The sequence below is a fragment of the Haliaeetus leucocephalus genome, unplaced genomic scaffold, assembly GCF_000737465.1.
Source record: "Haliaeetus leucocephalus isolate CR32 unplaced genomic scaffold, Haliaeetus_leucocephalus-4.0 Scaffold495, whole genome shotgun sequence".
In the NCBI taxonomy this organism is placed as follows: Eukaryota; Metazoa; Chordata; class Aves; order Accipitriformes; family Accipitridae; genus Haliaeetus; species Haliaeetus leucocephalus.
Genome location: NW_010972931.1, coordinates 6280349 through 6299033, shown reverse-complemented (window position 1 = coordinate 6299033; position 18685 = coordinate 6280349). Strand labels below are relative to the sequence as shown.

The 18685-nt window shown below is 43.1% G+C and overlaps 1 protein-coding gene across 1 annotated transcript in view; it reads left to right on the top strand.

Moving 5' to 3' along the window:
• The window catches only part of SLC9A4 (solute carrier family 9, subfamily A (NHE4, cation proton antiporter 4), member 4), a 35793-nt gene extending 18306 nt beyond the window's left edge, over nt 1-17487 (top strand). Inside the window, exons 6-11 of the mRNA XM_010575804.1 lie at nt 1185-1271; nt 1719-1789; nt 10064-10160; nt 12067-12198; nt 12949-13036; nt 17186-17487. Of these exons, the coding sequence (XP_010574106.1) occupies nt 1185-1271; nt 1719-1789; nt 10064-10160; nt 12067-12198; nt 12949-13036; nt 17186-17487 (777 nt within the window). The remainder of the gene's footprint in view (nt 1-1184; nt 1272-1718; nt 1790-10063; nt 10161-12066; nt 12199-12948; nt 13037-17185) is intronic.
• Nucleotides 17488-18685: the final 1198 nt, after the last annotated feature.

Sequence of the window (18685 nt, the reverse complement as noted above, 5' to 3'; positions counted from 1 at the left end):
AAAAAGTCCCTCTCCAACTTTCTTGTAGCCCCACTTTAGGTACGGGAAGGCTGCTATCAGGAGACCTTATATTTCATGTAATAGAGGTGACTGAAAGCTTCATAGTGAAGATTGCATTGAATTTACTCTTAAACTAGGAAAAGCTATTGTATTTTATGGCCAGATTTAGCACTGCACTGTGTAATTACCCTTTCAGGGCTTTCTAGGTATTATTAAATAACTTTTTCAGAAAGTACATATTGAAAACCTGTGTCTTCTGAAATAGTCAGGGAAAAGGGCACTTTGTTTCTAAAATCTCTTATGTTCACTCCACATGTTCTTCCTGGTGCTTCCAAATTAAGAAGCATTTGAACTTTCCACTTCAGCACAGAATCATTCTCTACTAGCGGTGTATCTCAAACTGAACAGAAAACAATATGTCTGTTCTATGAAGGATTTTGAATTTTTTACTTTTATCTTCATTCATCTTGGAGATCAAATGAGAGCATTTTGAAATCCTTTGTAAAAGAATATTAGAGAAAAATAAAGCAAATAACTCAGTTTTGTAAGAATAGGTGTCTACTTCAGATGTTTGTGTTGTTCCACTTGGCTTACACTGCTGTACCTGGAAGAACTGGATCTTCTGGAGGTCTCACATCCCATGTTCTGTATTTTCCCATACCAATGCCCCAGATATTCCAGGGTGCCAATGGAGCACCATGCACTTGTGATTAGGTACTTAGATTCCACCAGAATGTTTCAGGAAAAACATTTTGTTTCTATTTCCCCTTACTAAATGCTATTCTGTAGCAGTGCAATAAAGAATTGGGAACAGCTGAAAATGGTTTCTAAGTGAAAAAAATGCAAATATTTAATTCTAAAAATGTTGAAGAGGTTTCAAGTTTGTAAGAACCTCACAAACTTAATGTTTTCTTTCAAGTGAGTGCTGCTTTGAAGAAGGTTAGTCAGCTACTTTACAAAGTTAAAATATGTCGATAAATACAGTCTCTCTTGAAAAAACCCTGGTGTTTAATTTTTTTTAAGTCTTTGAGTTTTAATCCTCTTCTGTATCTCTCCATTCAAGTAATAGATCATTCTTGTGCCTAAGACACTGTTTTCCTAATTGATTAAGATTAAATCCTTTTGTTTTCTTTCTGTTTTTTCTAAAAGATAATTAACATTTCAACTTGTTGTTCCAAATGCAGGGAATCACAATCGGACCATTGGTCAGATACCTAGATGTTAAAAAGACCAACAAAAAGGAGTCTATCAATGAAGAAATTCATGTGCGAGTAAGTTTTTTGTATCAGTAGCTGGCATCCTAAAAAGAAGAAGAGAAAGGGTATGCCAAAAGAGCTGGGCAGAGGGAGGCATTTGGTAGCAGCGGCATTCAGTGGATTTGGACACTGAATGCTTTTAACGACATTTAGAGGAAACCTTAGGCATAATTTTTTAAAATATGATATCTCGTTTATATTCATAGTGACTATCATAATATGGTACTACAAGTGTCATGGTGTAGCAGGGCCCTTACTTCTTGATACTGGTGACCATGGGAGGACAGAAACAAAGGTAGTGTTTACAAAATGTGCTCATCATCCTTCCCTGCTAGATTTGTCGGATACCTTTGTTGCCATCTTTTGACTGGTTCTAGACACACAATAATGGCGTATTTGTGGTGACATTATTTTCTTATAATGACCACTTAAAATTTTTCCATGTTTGTTTCATTTCTTTAGTTGATGGATCACTTGAAGGCTGGTATTGAAGACATATGTGGACATTGGAGTCATTATCAGCTGAGAGATAAGTAAGAATCTCTTATTGCAGCCTACTATAATAAAATATCCTATCTATCATGTAAAATACAATAGGTAAATAGAATAGGAAATCAATCTTGTGCCCCATAAAGCTAAAGTAGCATGAAAATATTTGGGATGTGTGCAATATCTCTTTTTAAAAAGTGAACTCCTGAGTAACCATTATCTCTTGGGAGCGCAGTACTCATATATTGCCTGTTAAATTGCTTCTGCACAAACAAGCAGAAAATAAGCCTTCTGAAAGAAAAACATAGCACATGAACTCATGCTGCAGGCATCAGCCTGTGCACATAGCTTTGGCATAAATCTTAGATCTATGGCAGTGATCCTTTAGGTCTGGATTTAGAACAGAAGCTATGTAAGCTGTCAGTGCTTCACTGCGTCTTGCTGTAAGTCTCCACAGCAAATATGATCCCTTGTTGGTGAGTATAAATTCAATAATAATTAGTTACCTGTCTTTACAGGACTTTGTATTCAGTAATATTTAAAATAAGAGTACTAAAGGTAATGGTTGAATTTAAATATCCAGTAGCATAAACAGATACTTTCAAGCTGGTCTTCACTTAGAAATGCAGGACCTGTGTTGCACCTTCTATAAGCAGGATGGGGTGGTTTTGTGAAGCTTTGCGGCTCTTCCAGGCACTGTCCAGAAGAGACAGACCTGCCATTCTGAACTGCTGTTCCCTTTACCTTTTCCTTAAGGAAGCCTTGTGATCTTGTTGGCCATTGCAGCATGTGAAGGGGGGTGTGGGGAGAGGCTAATCTTCCTTTTCCACAAACACCGAATGATGATGCCATGGGCTAAAAGTTATCCATTAGGCTATGCCTGGACTTCTGTGCTGGATTCCTTTGTCTTATCTCTCAGCATCGCAACCCAGTAATCCAGCTGGGAGTCTGCTGGGACATGTGGCAACACCTTTCATGACCAGGTTTCTCCCTATGGAAATGAGGAATTAATTGTTGGAAGAAGGCAGCTGGTTTGCACCCACCTCTTGTCCCAACAGGGAGTAACGATGTGTCTAGGGCACATACCTGGACCAAGAAGCTAAAATGTCCTCTTGGCTCTCACAGCACAGAGCTAGCTTTAGGACATCCATGGGGACCACACCACTGCCTGGGCAATCAATAAGCTAAACAAATCCCTCTTGGAGCAGTAATTCCATTGGAATAGCTGCATTTCCACATATCGGTGAGAAAATGTTATTTCCCCTTATCTGACATCTACCCAGCAGGTATGAAAAGATAATTTTGTCCAAACTAGTATAAATGTAGCGTTTCAGTTCACAGGCAGATTCAAACAACACACTGTACGTGAAAACATTTAATGTAAGAAGATTGTATTAAAAGGTATTCCCTAGACTTATCTTTGAGACTTTAAAGACGTTTAGCATATGTATATCAGAATTAATTACCTGAGAGATGACACTCCAGGAGGCTTTCTGTTACACAGAAAAACATAAAGAGCTCTAATCCCAGTGGAGGCATCTGTGTACCTATCTGTGCCATTAATATATAAAAACTAGCCTTTGTTAAGAAAAAATGTACAAACTCTGCAGTGCTTTTCCTAGCATTGTGAAGCACATTACCTTGCTGTGGTAAACTGTTCCTTTGAAAGAAACATATAAGAAGATCTGCTGTTGTTCTGCTAAACGTCTGCCTGAAAGCACATACCTGTTCCAAAACACACACACCCATTCACATTCAAATTATGCCACACATTAGCGATATTTTACAATCTGCAGCATGCGAGCTCATAGTATCTTCCGGTCCATTCAATTTCACTGTTATTCAGAATACAAAGAAATGTATTTTCTCTGCTCTAATTGTCAGGATTCAGAATTATCAGCAGCATAATGGGCCCAAACTACTGTAACTGCTGGGCCATTTAGAGCCCCATTGGAGGCTGGTTGAATAGGCCAGGATTACTGTAAGAGCAGCTGCTGCTGTTATGCCCTACTAGAATACAACATTTGTACAAAAGCGTGGAGAGTGGCCATATTCTTTTCTGACAAATGTGGCGGTGTTATATGCAAACATGCGCCCAGCCCTCTTTTTTGCTCTGATTGCAGCTTGTTTCTTTCTTTTGTCTGGTGGGCTTTGCAATCTCTGTGGACCAGTAGACCATGCCAAGTGTCCCCCTAAAGGTCTCCTCTCACTAGGCCTTCAGGAGTCCACAGGTGCCTCCAATTTGGATTCCGTTTCCACCACTGAATTATATATGTATGTATTTGAATGAAGATCAGCTTGTACCACAGAGATAAAAACACATTTCTTTTTTTTACACTTTGATATTAATATCTCTTTTGCAGATTTAAGAAGTTTGACAATAAGTATTTGAAGAAAATCTTAATTCGGGGACACCAACCCAAATCCAGCATTGTGTCATTGTACAAAAAGATGGAGATAAAACTGGCCATCGAGATGGCTGAGAGTGCCATGAAAATTTCAAATTCATCCACAGCTTCTTTACAGTGAGTACTGATCTCCCGACCCTTTGCAGAGTAGGGACAGGAAGGACAGGGACAAAAATGAGGAAATACCCAAGGGATTTTATGACTTCAATAGAAATGTAGTTAAAAACCAGACAGTTATGAAAAGAGAAGTTGCTGGTTTGTGCTGGCAATTTGGTGCTCATCATATTTGCACTTTGGGTCTTTGTTCACAGAGTGAAAATTAAAAACAAGGACATTTTCTCTGTCCCTCTTCAATGATGGGCAGTTCTGAAAAGGACTCATGAGTCAGGTGCAGAAGCCACTCTGGCTGCTTTAAATCACAGCAGTGGTTCAAGGTGGCTGTACTCATCAGTTACCTGGCCAGTGGGTTTTGCTCACCACTGCTAGGTGCCGAGAGACCTGCAGGAGAGTTTAGAGCACAGATCCCGACTCCATTATCCAAATCATAAATTTTTGCTGAGAGCAGATTTCCTTGCAGCATTTGCAATTTTTGCTATTTCAGTTTGCAATCCCTCAAACTGTCTTGCTACATTTTGGCACTTTGTGCCAAATTTGTCCAATTAACATTGAGAGCAGCCCTGTGGAGAACAACTTGGGGGCACTGGTGAATGAAAAGCTGGACATGAGCTGGCAAGGTGCACTTGCAGCCCAGAAAGCCAACCGTACCCTGGGCTGCATCAAAGGAATTGTGGCCAGCAGGTCGAGGGAGGGGATTCTGCCCCTCTGCTCCGCTCTGGTGAGACCCCACCTGCAGTTCTGCGTCCAGCTCTGGGGTCCTCAGCACAGGAGAGACATGGATCTGTTGGAGTGGGTCCAGAGGAGGGACACAAAAATCATCAGAGGGCTGGAACACCTACCCTGTAAAGAAAGGCTGAGAGAGTTGGGGTTGTTCAGCCTGGAGAAGGCTCCAGGGAGACCTTATAGCAGCCTTTCAGTACTTAAAGGGGGCTAATAGTAAGGATGGGGACAGACTTTTTAATAGGCTCTGTTGCTATAGGACAAAGGCAAATGCTTTTAAAATAAAACAGGGTAGATTCAGAGTAGATATAAGGAAGAAATTTTTTACAATAAGAGTACTGAAACCCTGGCACAGGTTGCCCACAGAGGGGGCAGATGCCCCATCCCTGGAAACATTCAAGGTCAGGTTGGATGGGGCTCTGAGCAACCTGATCGAGTTGAAGATGTCCCTGCTTATTGCAGGGGGGTTGGACTAGACGACCTTTAAAGGTCCCTTCCAACCCAGACCATCCTGTGATTCTATATTTCTATGAAACAGTAACACAACTTGGCATCAGACAGACCAGGGGAGAAAACCAGTGGGATCTCCAGAGCCATCACTGAGGGAACTACCCTCTAGGAGAGAAGTCTGTAGAAATCTTTACTCCTGCATACTTTAACTTCTGTGCATGTATTTATTCTCACCTTGCAACCCACTGTCCAGAGTGTGGGTATTGCTAATGGCACTTGTCCCCACAAACTCTTTCCTGGGCTCCCGCCGGCCACTGCTGCTGCTACTGCCTGCTCTCTGCTGCTGCATCCCTCAACCCCTCTCCATTTTGCAGCAGCCTCTGGCAGGGCACAGCATATTTTCATTTTTGAATGATCATCTCAACCCATACCAGAAATTCCAAATACCAACAGGACATTAAATTAAAATCTTTCTTGAAACTTTGGCTTAATCATGTCAAGATTCATCTGCTTTCTTGAAACTGATGTCAGCATGCAGCGTAAGAACTAACCCTTTTCTTTTTAAATCATTCTTTGCTGAACAGATGATATTAAAAAAGATTCCATGTCTGTTAGGCTCCTTTCTGTCTGCTGTATTTCCTTAACTGTTCTGAGCCAAGACAAAATGGGCAAGGTTGGTAGGCAATCTATGGCAATCAAACCACATTCCTCTTCTTTTCTTGAGGGAAAGAGAATATAAGACAAATTGCTTCAGCGTAGTTCAGAAATTCTCTGCTGAGCTGAGAATTTAGATTGAAAAATGTTCTATAATAAACAGCTGATATGATGGACTAATTTTTGCCAGTTCTACTCTGGCTGTAATTGAATTTTACTGTGCATCAAACTCCGATGCACGGGTTCTCATACTGAGACAGCCTTTTTAAAAATTAAGTGTCAACTTCAAAAACAGAGTGTAGCCTGTGGCTCAGAAACATTCTGATTCTTGGAGGCTGTGAGAGTATTCTAGGAAAATATGTTCTTCCAGCTCTGTTCATTGATAGGTGTCTGCTGTTAAGCGCTGGAGGAGAATGGATAGTGAGCTAGCTGTTGGATCTTTGGTTTGAGCCAATGCAGCAGTTCTTATATCCGCATTCTCCTCAGTAATTAAGTGAACCTGCTTAAGACTAAAAGGTTTCTAAATGTATTTGTAAATTGTTTGATTGTTATCATTGAGATAGCTTGTACCTAAAGCCCCTGTCTTCAGTGAGGATACAAAAATCTGGCCATGAGCAAGCGGAGATTTGAAACTGAATTCCAGTGTGTGGCATGTAAAGTAATATTTGCAGTGCCAGGGTAGTGAGAAAACTCTCACTAGCATTTCTGATCAGTTCTGCAGCCTTCAGGCACGTGCGGGGAAATGCTCTATAACAATCAAAGCAGATCTCCATTGCTGTTAATTAGCATCATTCTCAGAAATTACATTCATGCTGGTGTGATTCCTGCAGGTGGAGTGGGTATCCAATATGCAGTAAGTATTTCCAGTGTGGACTGGAGAAATTTGCCCATGGACTGTGCCACAAAGAATCCACATTTGAATGAAAATAGAGCATTTTGTTAGGATGTTTTGGAGAATATAGAGCCTTAGAAATAAGGATAGAAATGGCAAAAGCAGAACCAAGCAGATATTATGAAAACTGTGTTGGTATGGCTATTTTTGGAGGAAATATGCCCATTAGAGGGAGACGGTTTGATGCAGAGCTTACTTAATGTTGGCTTCATATTACTGCAATACTGACTTTGGTAAATCTTAGAATGTATCAATACAGTACAGATCAGAATCAAGTGCTGTGTTGTCATTTGTGGTGGTACAGTTGCGCAAGAGCTGTGCCTGATGAATGTTACTTCCTGCACAGGACTAGTGGAGATTGGTGGAGAGTTCACAAAGTTCAGAATTTTAGATATAATATAAAAAAAATCATCTCACAAGGTTTGTGCAAGGCATTTTATTTTCTCCATGTATTAACTATCTCCATGTCTAAAGAAGAAAGAGATACTGTCATGGTACTCACTACAGAGAGACAGTTTTCATGACTTATTATCATTTCAGCATTTTCTTCATAAATATAGCTCCTGTGCTGTGCTTTGTTGTAACATGCTGGAAGATTCAGTAACAACAAAGAAATAGCTTCAGTAAGGATTGCTTTATGGTTTTGGTAACATACCAAACTTGTCCAGGTCTTTTTGAAAGTTCTTTTTTAATGTATTGTATATTGCAAAGTGTAAAAGCAATCTGTTCCTTATTACCATACCTGTGCATTGTTATCGGTTGGGTAGGTTAATACCTAATCCCACAAAAAGAATAAACATTTTTTATTTGTGCTCCTGAACAATACAGACTTCATGCTGTTTGTTCTCTTGCTATCCCAGCTCAGCTAAAACTCAGGGAATTTTATTTATTCTATTTAAGTCACTTTAAGAGCAAAACGATAAGCCTCTAAATGACTTAGGACGGGCCGCTTCTGTGCTGGCATGTGAAGGGGGCCAGGTATGCAACTGGAAAAGTAAAGAGATGACCTGATGTCTTCCCAGTGGAGTTTTGCTTTCCTCTGTTTAGCTGCTTTCCCCTGTTTATTCCCAACTGTAAGGTATGAAGACCCTGTGGAGACACTCAGTAAAGTGAGGACCCGAGAGACAGTTATTCCCTATGATGTCAAAGCCGCTTACATCAACTATGTCAGTTCAATTTGCATTACACAAATGAGCCAAACCTGCATTTTACAGACCACTACTGACTGACAGGCTAGATTGCCATTAGTCCCCAGGGCCTGTGCTCCTGTTTGCTTTCCCAGGTGTACCTAGGGTCTCTCTGTTGTCCAAAGGGACAGCAGCTAGGGGCTGCTGCTGGCAAAGAGTCGGGTTTCTTTGCTGTGGAAAGTAGCATACATGGGCTGTCCCACAACCTTCAATATGCCAGACCCAGTATGGAACAAAGGCACATTACATCTAAGCCTGGAAACTTGGTGGCATCCCTGGATTCTCTCAGTGTTATCCCTGAGAGCTGAAAGCAAGTGAAAAGCCAACCAACCCACCCAGCTGGCCTGGAATTGGGTCATGGTGATGGTCTTTTTTCCCTGCTGGTAAATACCTAGCTTTGTTGTCGTTGCTGTTGTTGAGAATTGATAAATGTCAATTAAACATTTGTTGGGAAGGATTTTTCAGGGCCAGGATAAGAATTCTGGTCAGATCCAGAAAGGGATTCCTTTTCTGTCACTGTGGCTTGCCAATAGCTGAGTGGTAGACTCATGGGTCTTTCTTTCATGTCTCAGTAAGATCCTTAACCTATTGGTTACCCCAGCCCTACCTCTAACACTACACCTTAACCTATTGTCAAATTCTCTCTTTCTTTTTACTTCATGAAAAATTTGGCAGATCTTAGTTTTGGTCTGATGCAGAATGAAAACACATTCCAAAACCTTGAAATATATCAGGAATAAATTCTTATGTTCCAGGGACTTTGTACAGGGCCAGGCCACGAGTGCTCACTGTCTACTTGATGGTAAGAGGCAGTAAAATGTAGAATCCAGGTAGCTCATGATGGTCTTACAAGTTTTCAAGATGTTCACGTTAGATTATAGCACAGAACAGTGGTAATCTTGTTAAAGGAGCTGTAATCGCAAATTCCAACCTTTTTCCTATGTTTACACCATAATCTCAGTTTAGCTTGAATCCACCTTCCTTTGCCATTAAAAAAATTTTGATTTATTTTAGAGGGAGTACAAAATAAATGCACACAAAGCTTGGGCAATACTGTACATTGATCGTAATCCATTCTTTAACTGCACAATTTACAGATAACATTTCAAGGACATCTCCTAGCTGAGAACAAAGATTTGCAATTACTTTTTTTTTTTAAAAAAAGAGGCAAGAAAGCAAAATGGAGAAAGGAAAAACCAGAAACAACAAGATGAACTCAGACTGATTCATCCTGGATGATCACTATCTATTTCCCTTTCTTTTCTTGGGAATTCAGCCGAACGCTAACTCTCACACAGATTGACCGATTTAGCAAAAGCAGGTAGCATTTCACAGCAGCCCTCCTCCATTGTTTTGCTGGTGAAAAAGCCAGGCAGCTACCGGTGACTGTGGGCTTCTTGTCGCAGTTTGTTAAAAATACAAAGATGATTATCTTTTAGGTAGTTCTTTCATTTTAAATGGAGAAACAGGCTCAGTAGCAAGGAAACCCTCTATGTTCTCCTCACCACAGGGCAGGTCTCTTGGACCCCTTGACCGGCGCGTGCTTTAGTTCTTAAGGCTTTACTGCCCAATCTCGAAGGAGTTAAAACCAGTAGGACCTCAAGGCCCAGAGTGGTAGACCACGCTGAAGAATGTATTCAGACGGAGGAGGAAACTTGCATTGCCTTCCTGAACGTACAGCTGGTTGTTGCCCAATCTAATCCTTAAACACGAACTTTCTTAGGAAGCTTTGAGAAAGAAAAGGAGAGTTTCTGCTGCCAGCTGTATGGTGTCACTGGTCACCGCGAGGCTCTTCTGTTCTAGCACTAAGAATAGACCATGCGTCGTTTCATGGGAATGGTATTTAATCAACTCATTAATATCCTATTTAAACTTCTCTTTTATTTACAGGAGCGGTAGAAATCGGCGTGCGCACAGGCTCTCCCCCGCAGAGGTGGAGTCCATGAGAGACGTCCTGGCACATAACCTATACCAAGTGCGACAAAGGGTGCGTGGGCGACCTGCTACGGCGCAGCGTTTGCAGGCCGAAAGCTCTCGTTAGCGTAGCCATGGCGGGTGGTAGCACCAGGACGGTCAACGCCGGTGGGAGATGTGGGCCCGGAGCTCCCACCTGGGACCTGCATGGGGAGGGGAAGGAGCCCTGGCTCCGGGCTCGTTCCTGGGCGGAAAAAGAGGAAAGCGTGTTTATTTCTGTCAGCTTTTCACTCAGAACCTGGGACCGAGCTGTAGAGGTCAGGCTTCCCTCTCCATGCACCCACGGGCGACTCAGCCACCCGCTTGCCCAGGCTGACAAACAACCCCCTGAGGGCCCAGGTCCTCTCCCCGGGGCCACGCACGGCCTCTGCCGTGGAGGGAGGCTGGCCGGCTGGGTGGCCAGCGGGAGGGGAAGATGGCTACCTGGCACAACTCCGCTGGGGGGGTGGGCGGACCAGCGGCCATGAATGTTGCGTAGCCCAAAGCCAGCTGAGAGTCAGGCCGGAGGATCCACGGTCCGTGTAGGAGCAGCAGTTTACCCTCGCCACAGGAGGAGAAAGGCATAAAAGATAAAAATTCTACCTCCTCTGGAGCTTCACTTCACACATTTGGGAATTTGGGAATTTTCTTCCCCATAAAATTGGGGTGATAATACCTCAGCAGGGGTTTGTTTTGCAGAAATTTGCCCTGATTCTGATGCAGCCCAGTGTATAATACCTACTTAATTCAATCTCGGGCCCAGAATATACAACCTAGTGCTCTCCTGCAGCAATGAGTGGTAGAGGATATATGACGGTAACCTTGAAATCACACAGATGAATGGGGCTAACTCGTGTAACACACTTTTACTAGAAAATGCTAGGCTCTGCTCATTTAAATGTGTCATTATTAATATGATATTCATTCCTAATATTGTTTGATTTGCCATGGCCAATTATCCTTATGATATTAATTTCTTATCTTACCAGGAACAATTTGCATATATGGCTGTCTCTCAGATAACTGAAATGAACCCTCTCTCTTCAAAATCAATTACAGTAATGACTATTTGTACCAGCCACTTCCTATGTGGTGTTGAGAACTATGTGCTTTTGGAAATGAAAGATCGGAAGTAAAATAATGCCACTTCTAATACTTCACTTTCAATTCTGAAAGCCTGGTAATGCTCTGGCTCACCAGACCAACTTTACCAGGACCCTTGCAAGCAAGACTGAGACCAGATTCTGCTTTTTCAGAGGGCTTATAAACTTAAGGGAATTTTTCTCTTTAAGGCAGATAATTATTTCCCTCTTTTGACTAGATGTATGCGATGATAAATTTAAAAGCTTGTCCTAAAAGATGCTCAGTTTTAAGGTAATATTTAGGTGTAGTTTGTCCAAGTATGGAAAGGAAACTCAGCTCTACATCTCATTCTGGAGCTGTACTCTTCTTAACATAGTCTTTTGCTCCTGGGCACATCTGCAACTTGCTCCTGGCTCAGTAATACTAGTATTAAGGCTCAGAGGTGGGTTAACCAGCTATTTCTCTCTTGAGACCTGCCTCAGATCAGAATCTCCCAATTGTGTGATGAGAAGAGGGATGACAAAGGGAGGACAAGCCCAGAGATGTTAACAGCCCCATGTAGGTAGGTATATTTTTATGATGCACTTTGAGCAGGCAAGAATCTATCAAAAATGGCATCAAAAGGCAGCCCTTGAGGTCCGAGACTTACAGCTGTGTTCGTGCTTCCTTCCGTCTTGCTCTGCAGCAGCAAGGTTGGTGTGAGGCTGCATTTTTCGAGGTGATACCAAAGAGATCTGTGATGAGTTGGTGGCCGAGCCGGGGCAGGTGTCCCCTTAGCTCCCTGATTGACCAGACTGCGCAAGGTTATTAACATTGCAAGGGCAAAGGAAATCAGCTGGGTGTATTTTCTGTTTCAGGCACCAACATACAACAGACACAACCTGCCTACCAACACAAATGAGAAACAAGCCCAAGAAATCCTCATCCGTCGGCAGCACAGCCTGAGGCAGAGTTGCAGGAAGGGAAACAGCTTACCTTGGGGTAGACCGGTACCTATTATGTAAATTATTATTCATGTAAAAAATGCCTCTGCTTCTCTGTAAATAAGGAAAGGACACCCACTTTTATATGCTTTTTTGCAATAATTAAAATTGATACTTTCCCCAGTGTCCTCATGAAGCACCTAAGAAGAAAGTGCTTCACTTATCATGTGGACAGCAACGTTTTTATGTCCTACCTCTATACGTTGGTCAGAAATCAGATATTATGGCTGTAAGTAGCAAAATAATGTAACTTGCGTTGTTTTGGCCTGTGCAAAACATAGTATAATCACAAAAGGCATGATGCAAAGCCCTTGACACCTGGCACTGACAGTTTGGGCTCTTGATAAGTAAGAGTAAGGTTTGTCTGATCAAATGTAGGCGTTGGATAGCATAGACATTTACAGCAGAGATAATCACAGTTAAGGAAGAGAAATAAGTTCTTGCTGTGTATATTAGTTTTTTTAAAGTTGTCACCTGAAATAGGAAAGGTTAATCTTAGAAGAATACATTTCTTTCTGCTGACTGTAAAAAAACCCATAGGGCTATTATATCAGACACAGACATTTTCACTGGAGCTGACATTGAGTTCAGCCATCCAAGCCAAGCATTGATCTTATTCACAGCTCTAATTTGGCTGCAGAGGTGCAGAGGCACAACAGAAAAAGCCTATAACCATCCCACTTTACCATCCCACCAAATAAGTGCAAATTGTGGAGGCAGTCACAGGCACTGCACACATTTCTGTCTCATACACAGGCTAGGACGACGGAAGTACGCTACCTCTCTTTGCCTCAGGGCCCCAGCCAACCCACTAGACGAAAAACCAGGCGTGTTGCTTTTACAGGTAATGGAAGTGCTTTACTCTATATCCTACTCCAGCAGTGAAAGAAACTTGGCCAGTTGCTCAGTGTATTTAACAGTACTAAATGAATACTCCCATGGAAGTCCCTGACCTCTTTAAATGAGCTACACCCTGCTCTCCTATCTTTTTTATCTATGTTGTTTGTATGGTCATTACTGCAGTAGTTTCTGTCTTGTTCCAGCACCGCCTAGTTTTCTCTTTTTCCCTCTTGCACAAATATTCCTGTGATCCCTGCAGTCTGGCTTGGCCGTGAGGGCATCCGTGTAAACCCCTGAAAGAAAATTATCTGTTCCCTGCAGCCCCACAGACACAATTCCATGCAAACTTGGTAGGAGTTGCTGGACCCGTAGCCCAGTCGAGGCGAGGCTGCCGCGGCTCTGTGCCCCCAGGTCCCACCAGCAGCAAGGTATTCCCAACGGACATCCCCCCACACCATAATTCAACGTACATGTACTCACGACCGGACACACAGAGCAGTGCAGACAGGGCACAGCGCTCACGCAACTGCAAACAGCACCAATGGCCTCATCCTGGCCCCCTCTCTGGCTGATCAGGACGATAGCCTGTTAGTGGAAATTTATATATACATACATGCTATCTGAATCCCCCAGTAGCTGGCCTTAGATACACATTGTGCCCGGTAGCTGGCCCTGGACCTTCCATCTGCCCATTTGGTGGCACTTGGGCATGAAGCCCCTGAGGACACAGCCCCATGGCAGCTGCTGGTACTCAGACCTACACACATGCACACACACACGTACACACACATACAGAGATGCTCTTCCTCCCCACCCCATGCACTGTAGATCCTTCCAGGAGCTGCCCTTGGACAGCCAGGCTTCCTTGTAGCAGGCTCCTGGATGCCCTGGTCTCCCATTGCCTCACACACAGGGACACACACATGCAAACCCGTCTCTTTGGTACCGGGTCCAGATGATGGCCTCACCAGTAGTCAACCACAGACCCCACGGTCTCTTCAGTCACTGGTCTGGACCTCCTGCCCGCTCCAGTAGTGGCTCACAGACCTTCTGCTCTCCCCAGTCTCTGTCCCAAACTCACGGTTGCTCCAACAGTTGGCTCCCAAGCCTCTTATCCTACTTGATGGCTACTCTGGCTTGGTGATTGCTAGGGATTTTGCACTGACATGTGCACCCACACAATATACGTGCATCCCTCCAGCTGCTGGCACTCAGGCCACACAGAATGGGGACCTGCTGACCAAGGAACACAGAAGTGGAGTTAAATGAGAAAACAGGCCAGACTGTGCTGATCAGGTGCAGGGCATTACCAGACACATGTACTGGCTGGCCCTTTTTATCCCCTTTTAACTCTATTTTCCTGCACTTGTTGCTCTCCAAACTACCCTGATCCCTTCTTTTCCCTGTCTTTGGTTCCTGCCCTAAACATCACATCCTAAATCCTGTATGGTCCCCAGATGCCCTCCCCTGGCATCCCAGTAATGAGCCCCATACCCCTCCACACCTCACTCTGTGAGGTGCTCTGGGGAGAGCCTCTTGGCTGGCGCATCGTGGTGGGTCCCACCCTGCCCGTGGGAATGATCAGCCCCGTGATGGATCAGGGCAGGGGCTCAGACTTTTTCTTCTGGCTGGGGTACCAGGGAGCTCCTCCACTTGCCTTTGTGCCTCAGGGCTCCTCTGTGTTCGTGGAGATGAGCCTTTAATCACATAACCTAACAAAAAGTCCTGGCAGAGTCTCTCCCCAAGCAGCTGGTCTCTTCTCCCCTGTTCCCTGCTTGCTCTCTATGAACACTTCTGTAGTAATACTGGTATTACTGGATAAAGTTATATGTGGATAACCAGTCTCAGGTTATCTATGTACACCATAAAACGCAGACCCATCCTCACTTACACTCTAAGTAAGGAGACAGAGGTTAGGGATGGAGCAACACTGAATTGCCTAAGGACATGTTAGCAGAACAGTGTCACAGAAAACATGGAATTTAGGACACTCGAATGTTCATCATTGTCTCCATCTGTAGTCTCCCTGACGCCTTTCTGAGTTTGTTTATGTGAACCTGAAAGACAGGTGTCTTTCACACAGATTTGTGTTCCTTAGAAAAAATCATTCTTATTTCTGGCAAAATTAGCTATAGCGACTGAAACCATATTTTTAATTTTTGTCTTTGTATCAAAAACTTGGACAACAATGTTCGTTTCCTGCAGGTGCAAAATTTTTGTCTTCCCTTTCTGTTTTACTGTGAAAGAGATGAAAGCAAAAGAGAACTGTGTAGGCAAACTATCCCCTTGGGGCTGGGCATTCACACTTGATGGCAGCAGAACAGAAACCTATCGGGTCTATTCAGAGGGGAAAATAAAAGTTACTCAAGGGGATTTTTTTTTTTCACACAGCTGATTCTTTTCTGTTCTGTTTGTCAGGACATTGTGGTGGGGGATATGTGTCTTTCTAAAAGATTCAAATTGTTCTACACAGCAGCCTCAGACCTAAAACCATTGCAGACACTTTCAAGGGACCAAGTTCTGCTATAGCAGACAGGCATATTATTTCAGTGGGGAGAGAGGTAAATCCTGAAGCAGTGAATGCAAGTACATTTTACTAATAGCTAGGCCTGAATTTGAGCCCTGCCTTGTGATCTATCCAAATAATTAGACTTCTTGGTCCACCTTCTGGCCCCATCTTAGGTGCATTGCATAGCATTCACACCACTTTAAATGTCTGCAGCAGGAGGAAGCCACCTTAACCTCCTCTCATAAACTCTGTTAGGATGAGTTGAATTGCACTTGGGAACTGAGAAGAGAAATACTCAGATTGTAGGAAATTAGAATGACAACATCATATGTGCCCATATGCATTTACAGAGATAAATGCTACCTCTTCTGCCTATGCCTGGAAGCCCTTCTGGAACAAGCATCCTCCAGCAAGCTTGATTTAGCTGTTATATATAGAACGTGCAGAAAGTTTAGTAACTAAGAGGTCAGAAATGACCACAAATAAATCCTTAAACCACCTATCAGCTCTTCCTGCCACTCATACAAATGAATTATTTCTTTGACAGTATATATCATTCACACTTTGTAGCAGTGATGCTCCCAAAGGGCTAAGTAGAAGCCCTTTGAGTCTGAGAAAACCTATCCTATTTTATTGCTCATGGTGTGGTGTGCCCACATGGCTGATGAGAAGCAGGTTCTGCTGTTAAAGAAACCTGTGCCCCTGTTTGGTAGAGGTAAGTGCTGGTGCACGCATTCTTACTTCATGCCAACTGTGAAGTAAACATTAGCTTAAAATAACTTAATAGCTATTAAGCTGCTATAGCTTGATAAATTTGGACTGTGTGACTATACCCAATACGTGTGCTTTAACTGCAGCAGGATGTAGTCTAATTTTATTATTCATAGACCATCATGTTTCTCTCCCCGAACCTCCTAGCTTGTTACGAGCTGTTTCTTAACTAATTTGCTAGTGCATAGTCAGACTAGAAGTGGCTTTAAGAAAAGTGAAAAAGTATATTCTATAAACCCAACAGAATGAGAAAGCCAGTTATTGGCCTATTGCAGGCAAATTTTTATTGTGTACTTGTGGCAAAGAAAGCTGGTAGGAGCAGGTCTGACACACCCAATGTAATCAAAGCACCCTGGAGTCAAACTCCTGGTTTCAGGTGAAACTGTTTTCTTCCCAGTTATTAATCACAGGTGACTGGTAAACTCGATTTTCGATGGCACGACAGCCTTCTCCTTTGTCACTTTTTTGTCTTCTGCTGTAGGTTTCACAATGACTTTCAACCATGGTACTAGGCACACTTGTGAAATTCTTAGAAAATTGAAAGCTACATAAAGGAGCACTCTTGCCCTATGAAGATATTGAGCAGCTCTGTGAAGGACTAAAAGATAGCTGAATATGCTTATTCACTGAGGTCTCAGGGTACAGGCAAGATCAAGAAAATCTTTTAAATATCAGCTTTGGGATGAAAATAAAAATTTAGCGTTATTTTTAGTTCTTGACTGCCCTTTTAATCTATAGTAACTTAAAATGCTTCACTTCCAGGGTTTAAAACCATAATGCTGCATTATATTGAATACCCTTTAACTGTCCTTGCTGATTCCATGGTGTTCCTCTTTTCTTCAAAATATGAATTATTTGACTATTTTCCTTCAGATCACCACAGAGGTGGCTCTGATGCTCCATTCCCGGTAATGTTCAGACCCCAGCCCCGACTACGGCCACCTGAAGCAAAGCACCGCCAGGAAGAGCTGATTCTGATGGCACATTTGGATAGACGAGCGGGCCCATCCAATGTGTCAGGTCGAAGAGGAAATTCAATCGGCCGGCGTCGTTTCACCAGAGCAGACAATCTAGCTCTAATGCCAAAGTCTCGATTCACTGTGGGAGAAGTAGAGGGGTATGAGTCAGAAGAAGAGACAGAAACGATGGCACCAGCCAGGCCATTAGACATATGAGGAGCAGCGAAGAGAAATGTTTGCGTCTCTAGGGCCCTTTGGGCACTGCTCCAGAGAAAATAACAAAGCTCTTACATGTACCAAACCACAATTTTCCTTTTGGGACCAGCGCACTTGTTCTCATATCACTTTCAAGTGCTGTATCAAGGTACTTAGTGGCTCGGAGAAGACTCAAATTCTTACATGTTTATATCAAGACTTCTTTCCCACAAACCACTGCAGGAAACAGGGGAACATGATCTTCGTAGAGGTTTGGGCATGGGTTTAAATGACAGTAGGTGGGCACACGCAATGGTACGTGTGGAAGCTGTTATTGCCTTCCTCTGTTCTGTACTATGGCCTGCATCCAGAAGAAAGAAACACTGAAGAATGTGCTTGGCACATGAGCACCCAGATTGGTAACTTCAACTTGCTGAGAGCTTTTGACCTCAGAATAGCTGAGATATTCCAAGAAAGAGTTAAAAAACAGGCATTATTAGGGCACCTAAATGTCATTGAAGATGCCTAAACAAGTACTTAAGTCAAAAGGATTTTTAGTGGACATTTTCAGCACTTGGGAATCTCTTGGCATCTCAGGTTTTGGCTCTGCAAAAGTGCCTAAAGTCAGTTGCTGTGATGGTCGTAACTTCTGCTACTTCAAAAAGTTTCAACATGTAGGCACCTATCATCCACCTACAGCTGTTTGGGATGAAAAAAGGAGGCATCCTGGTACATACAAATCCAGAGGACTCTTCAGGCAGGGGTGCTGTCAGGATGCCTTTTATTTGCAAATGTGGGATGGCAAGAATGTACACAATATTCCTGTGGTTCAGCAAGTGGGAGGCTTCACTGTAGCGCATCTAACCTCCATTCCCCACTCCCACCTTGCCAGAGGCTGCTCAAATAGGTGGACCACTCTTCACACTGAAGCTGGACCAGCACTGCAGATAGGAAGCAAGAAACTGGGATAAAAGGTAAAGGGAGCCTAACTTCATAGCCTGCTGGGTAGCAGGAAGGAGAGACTCTGTGTTTTGCTTCCAGTTTTTTGTAGGGTGTCTGCCTACGTTGTACAGAGAAGCAGTTGCAAAAAAACCAGAAATAACCAGGGGGACATGCACTGGAGCCCGTGACCTCCCAACCTTCCTATTGAGGTAAGAGAAGCAAGAAGCAATGGTCTTGAGTCATTTTGGATATGTCTAAAATCCCAGACACCTAGTTC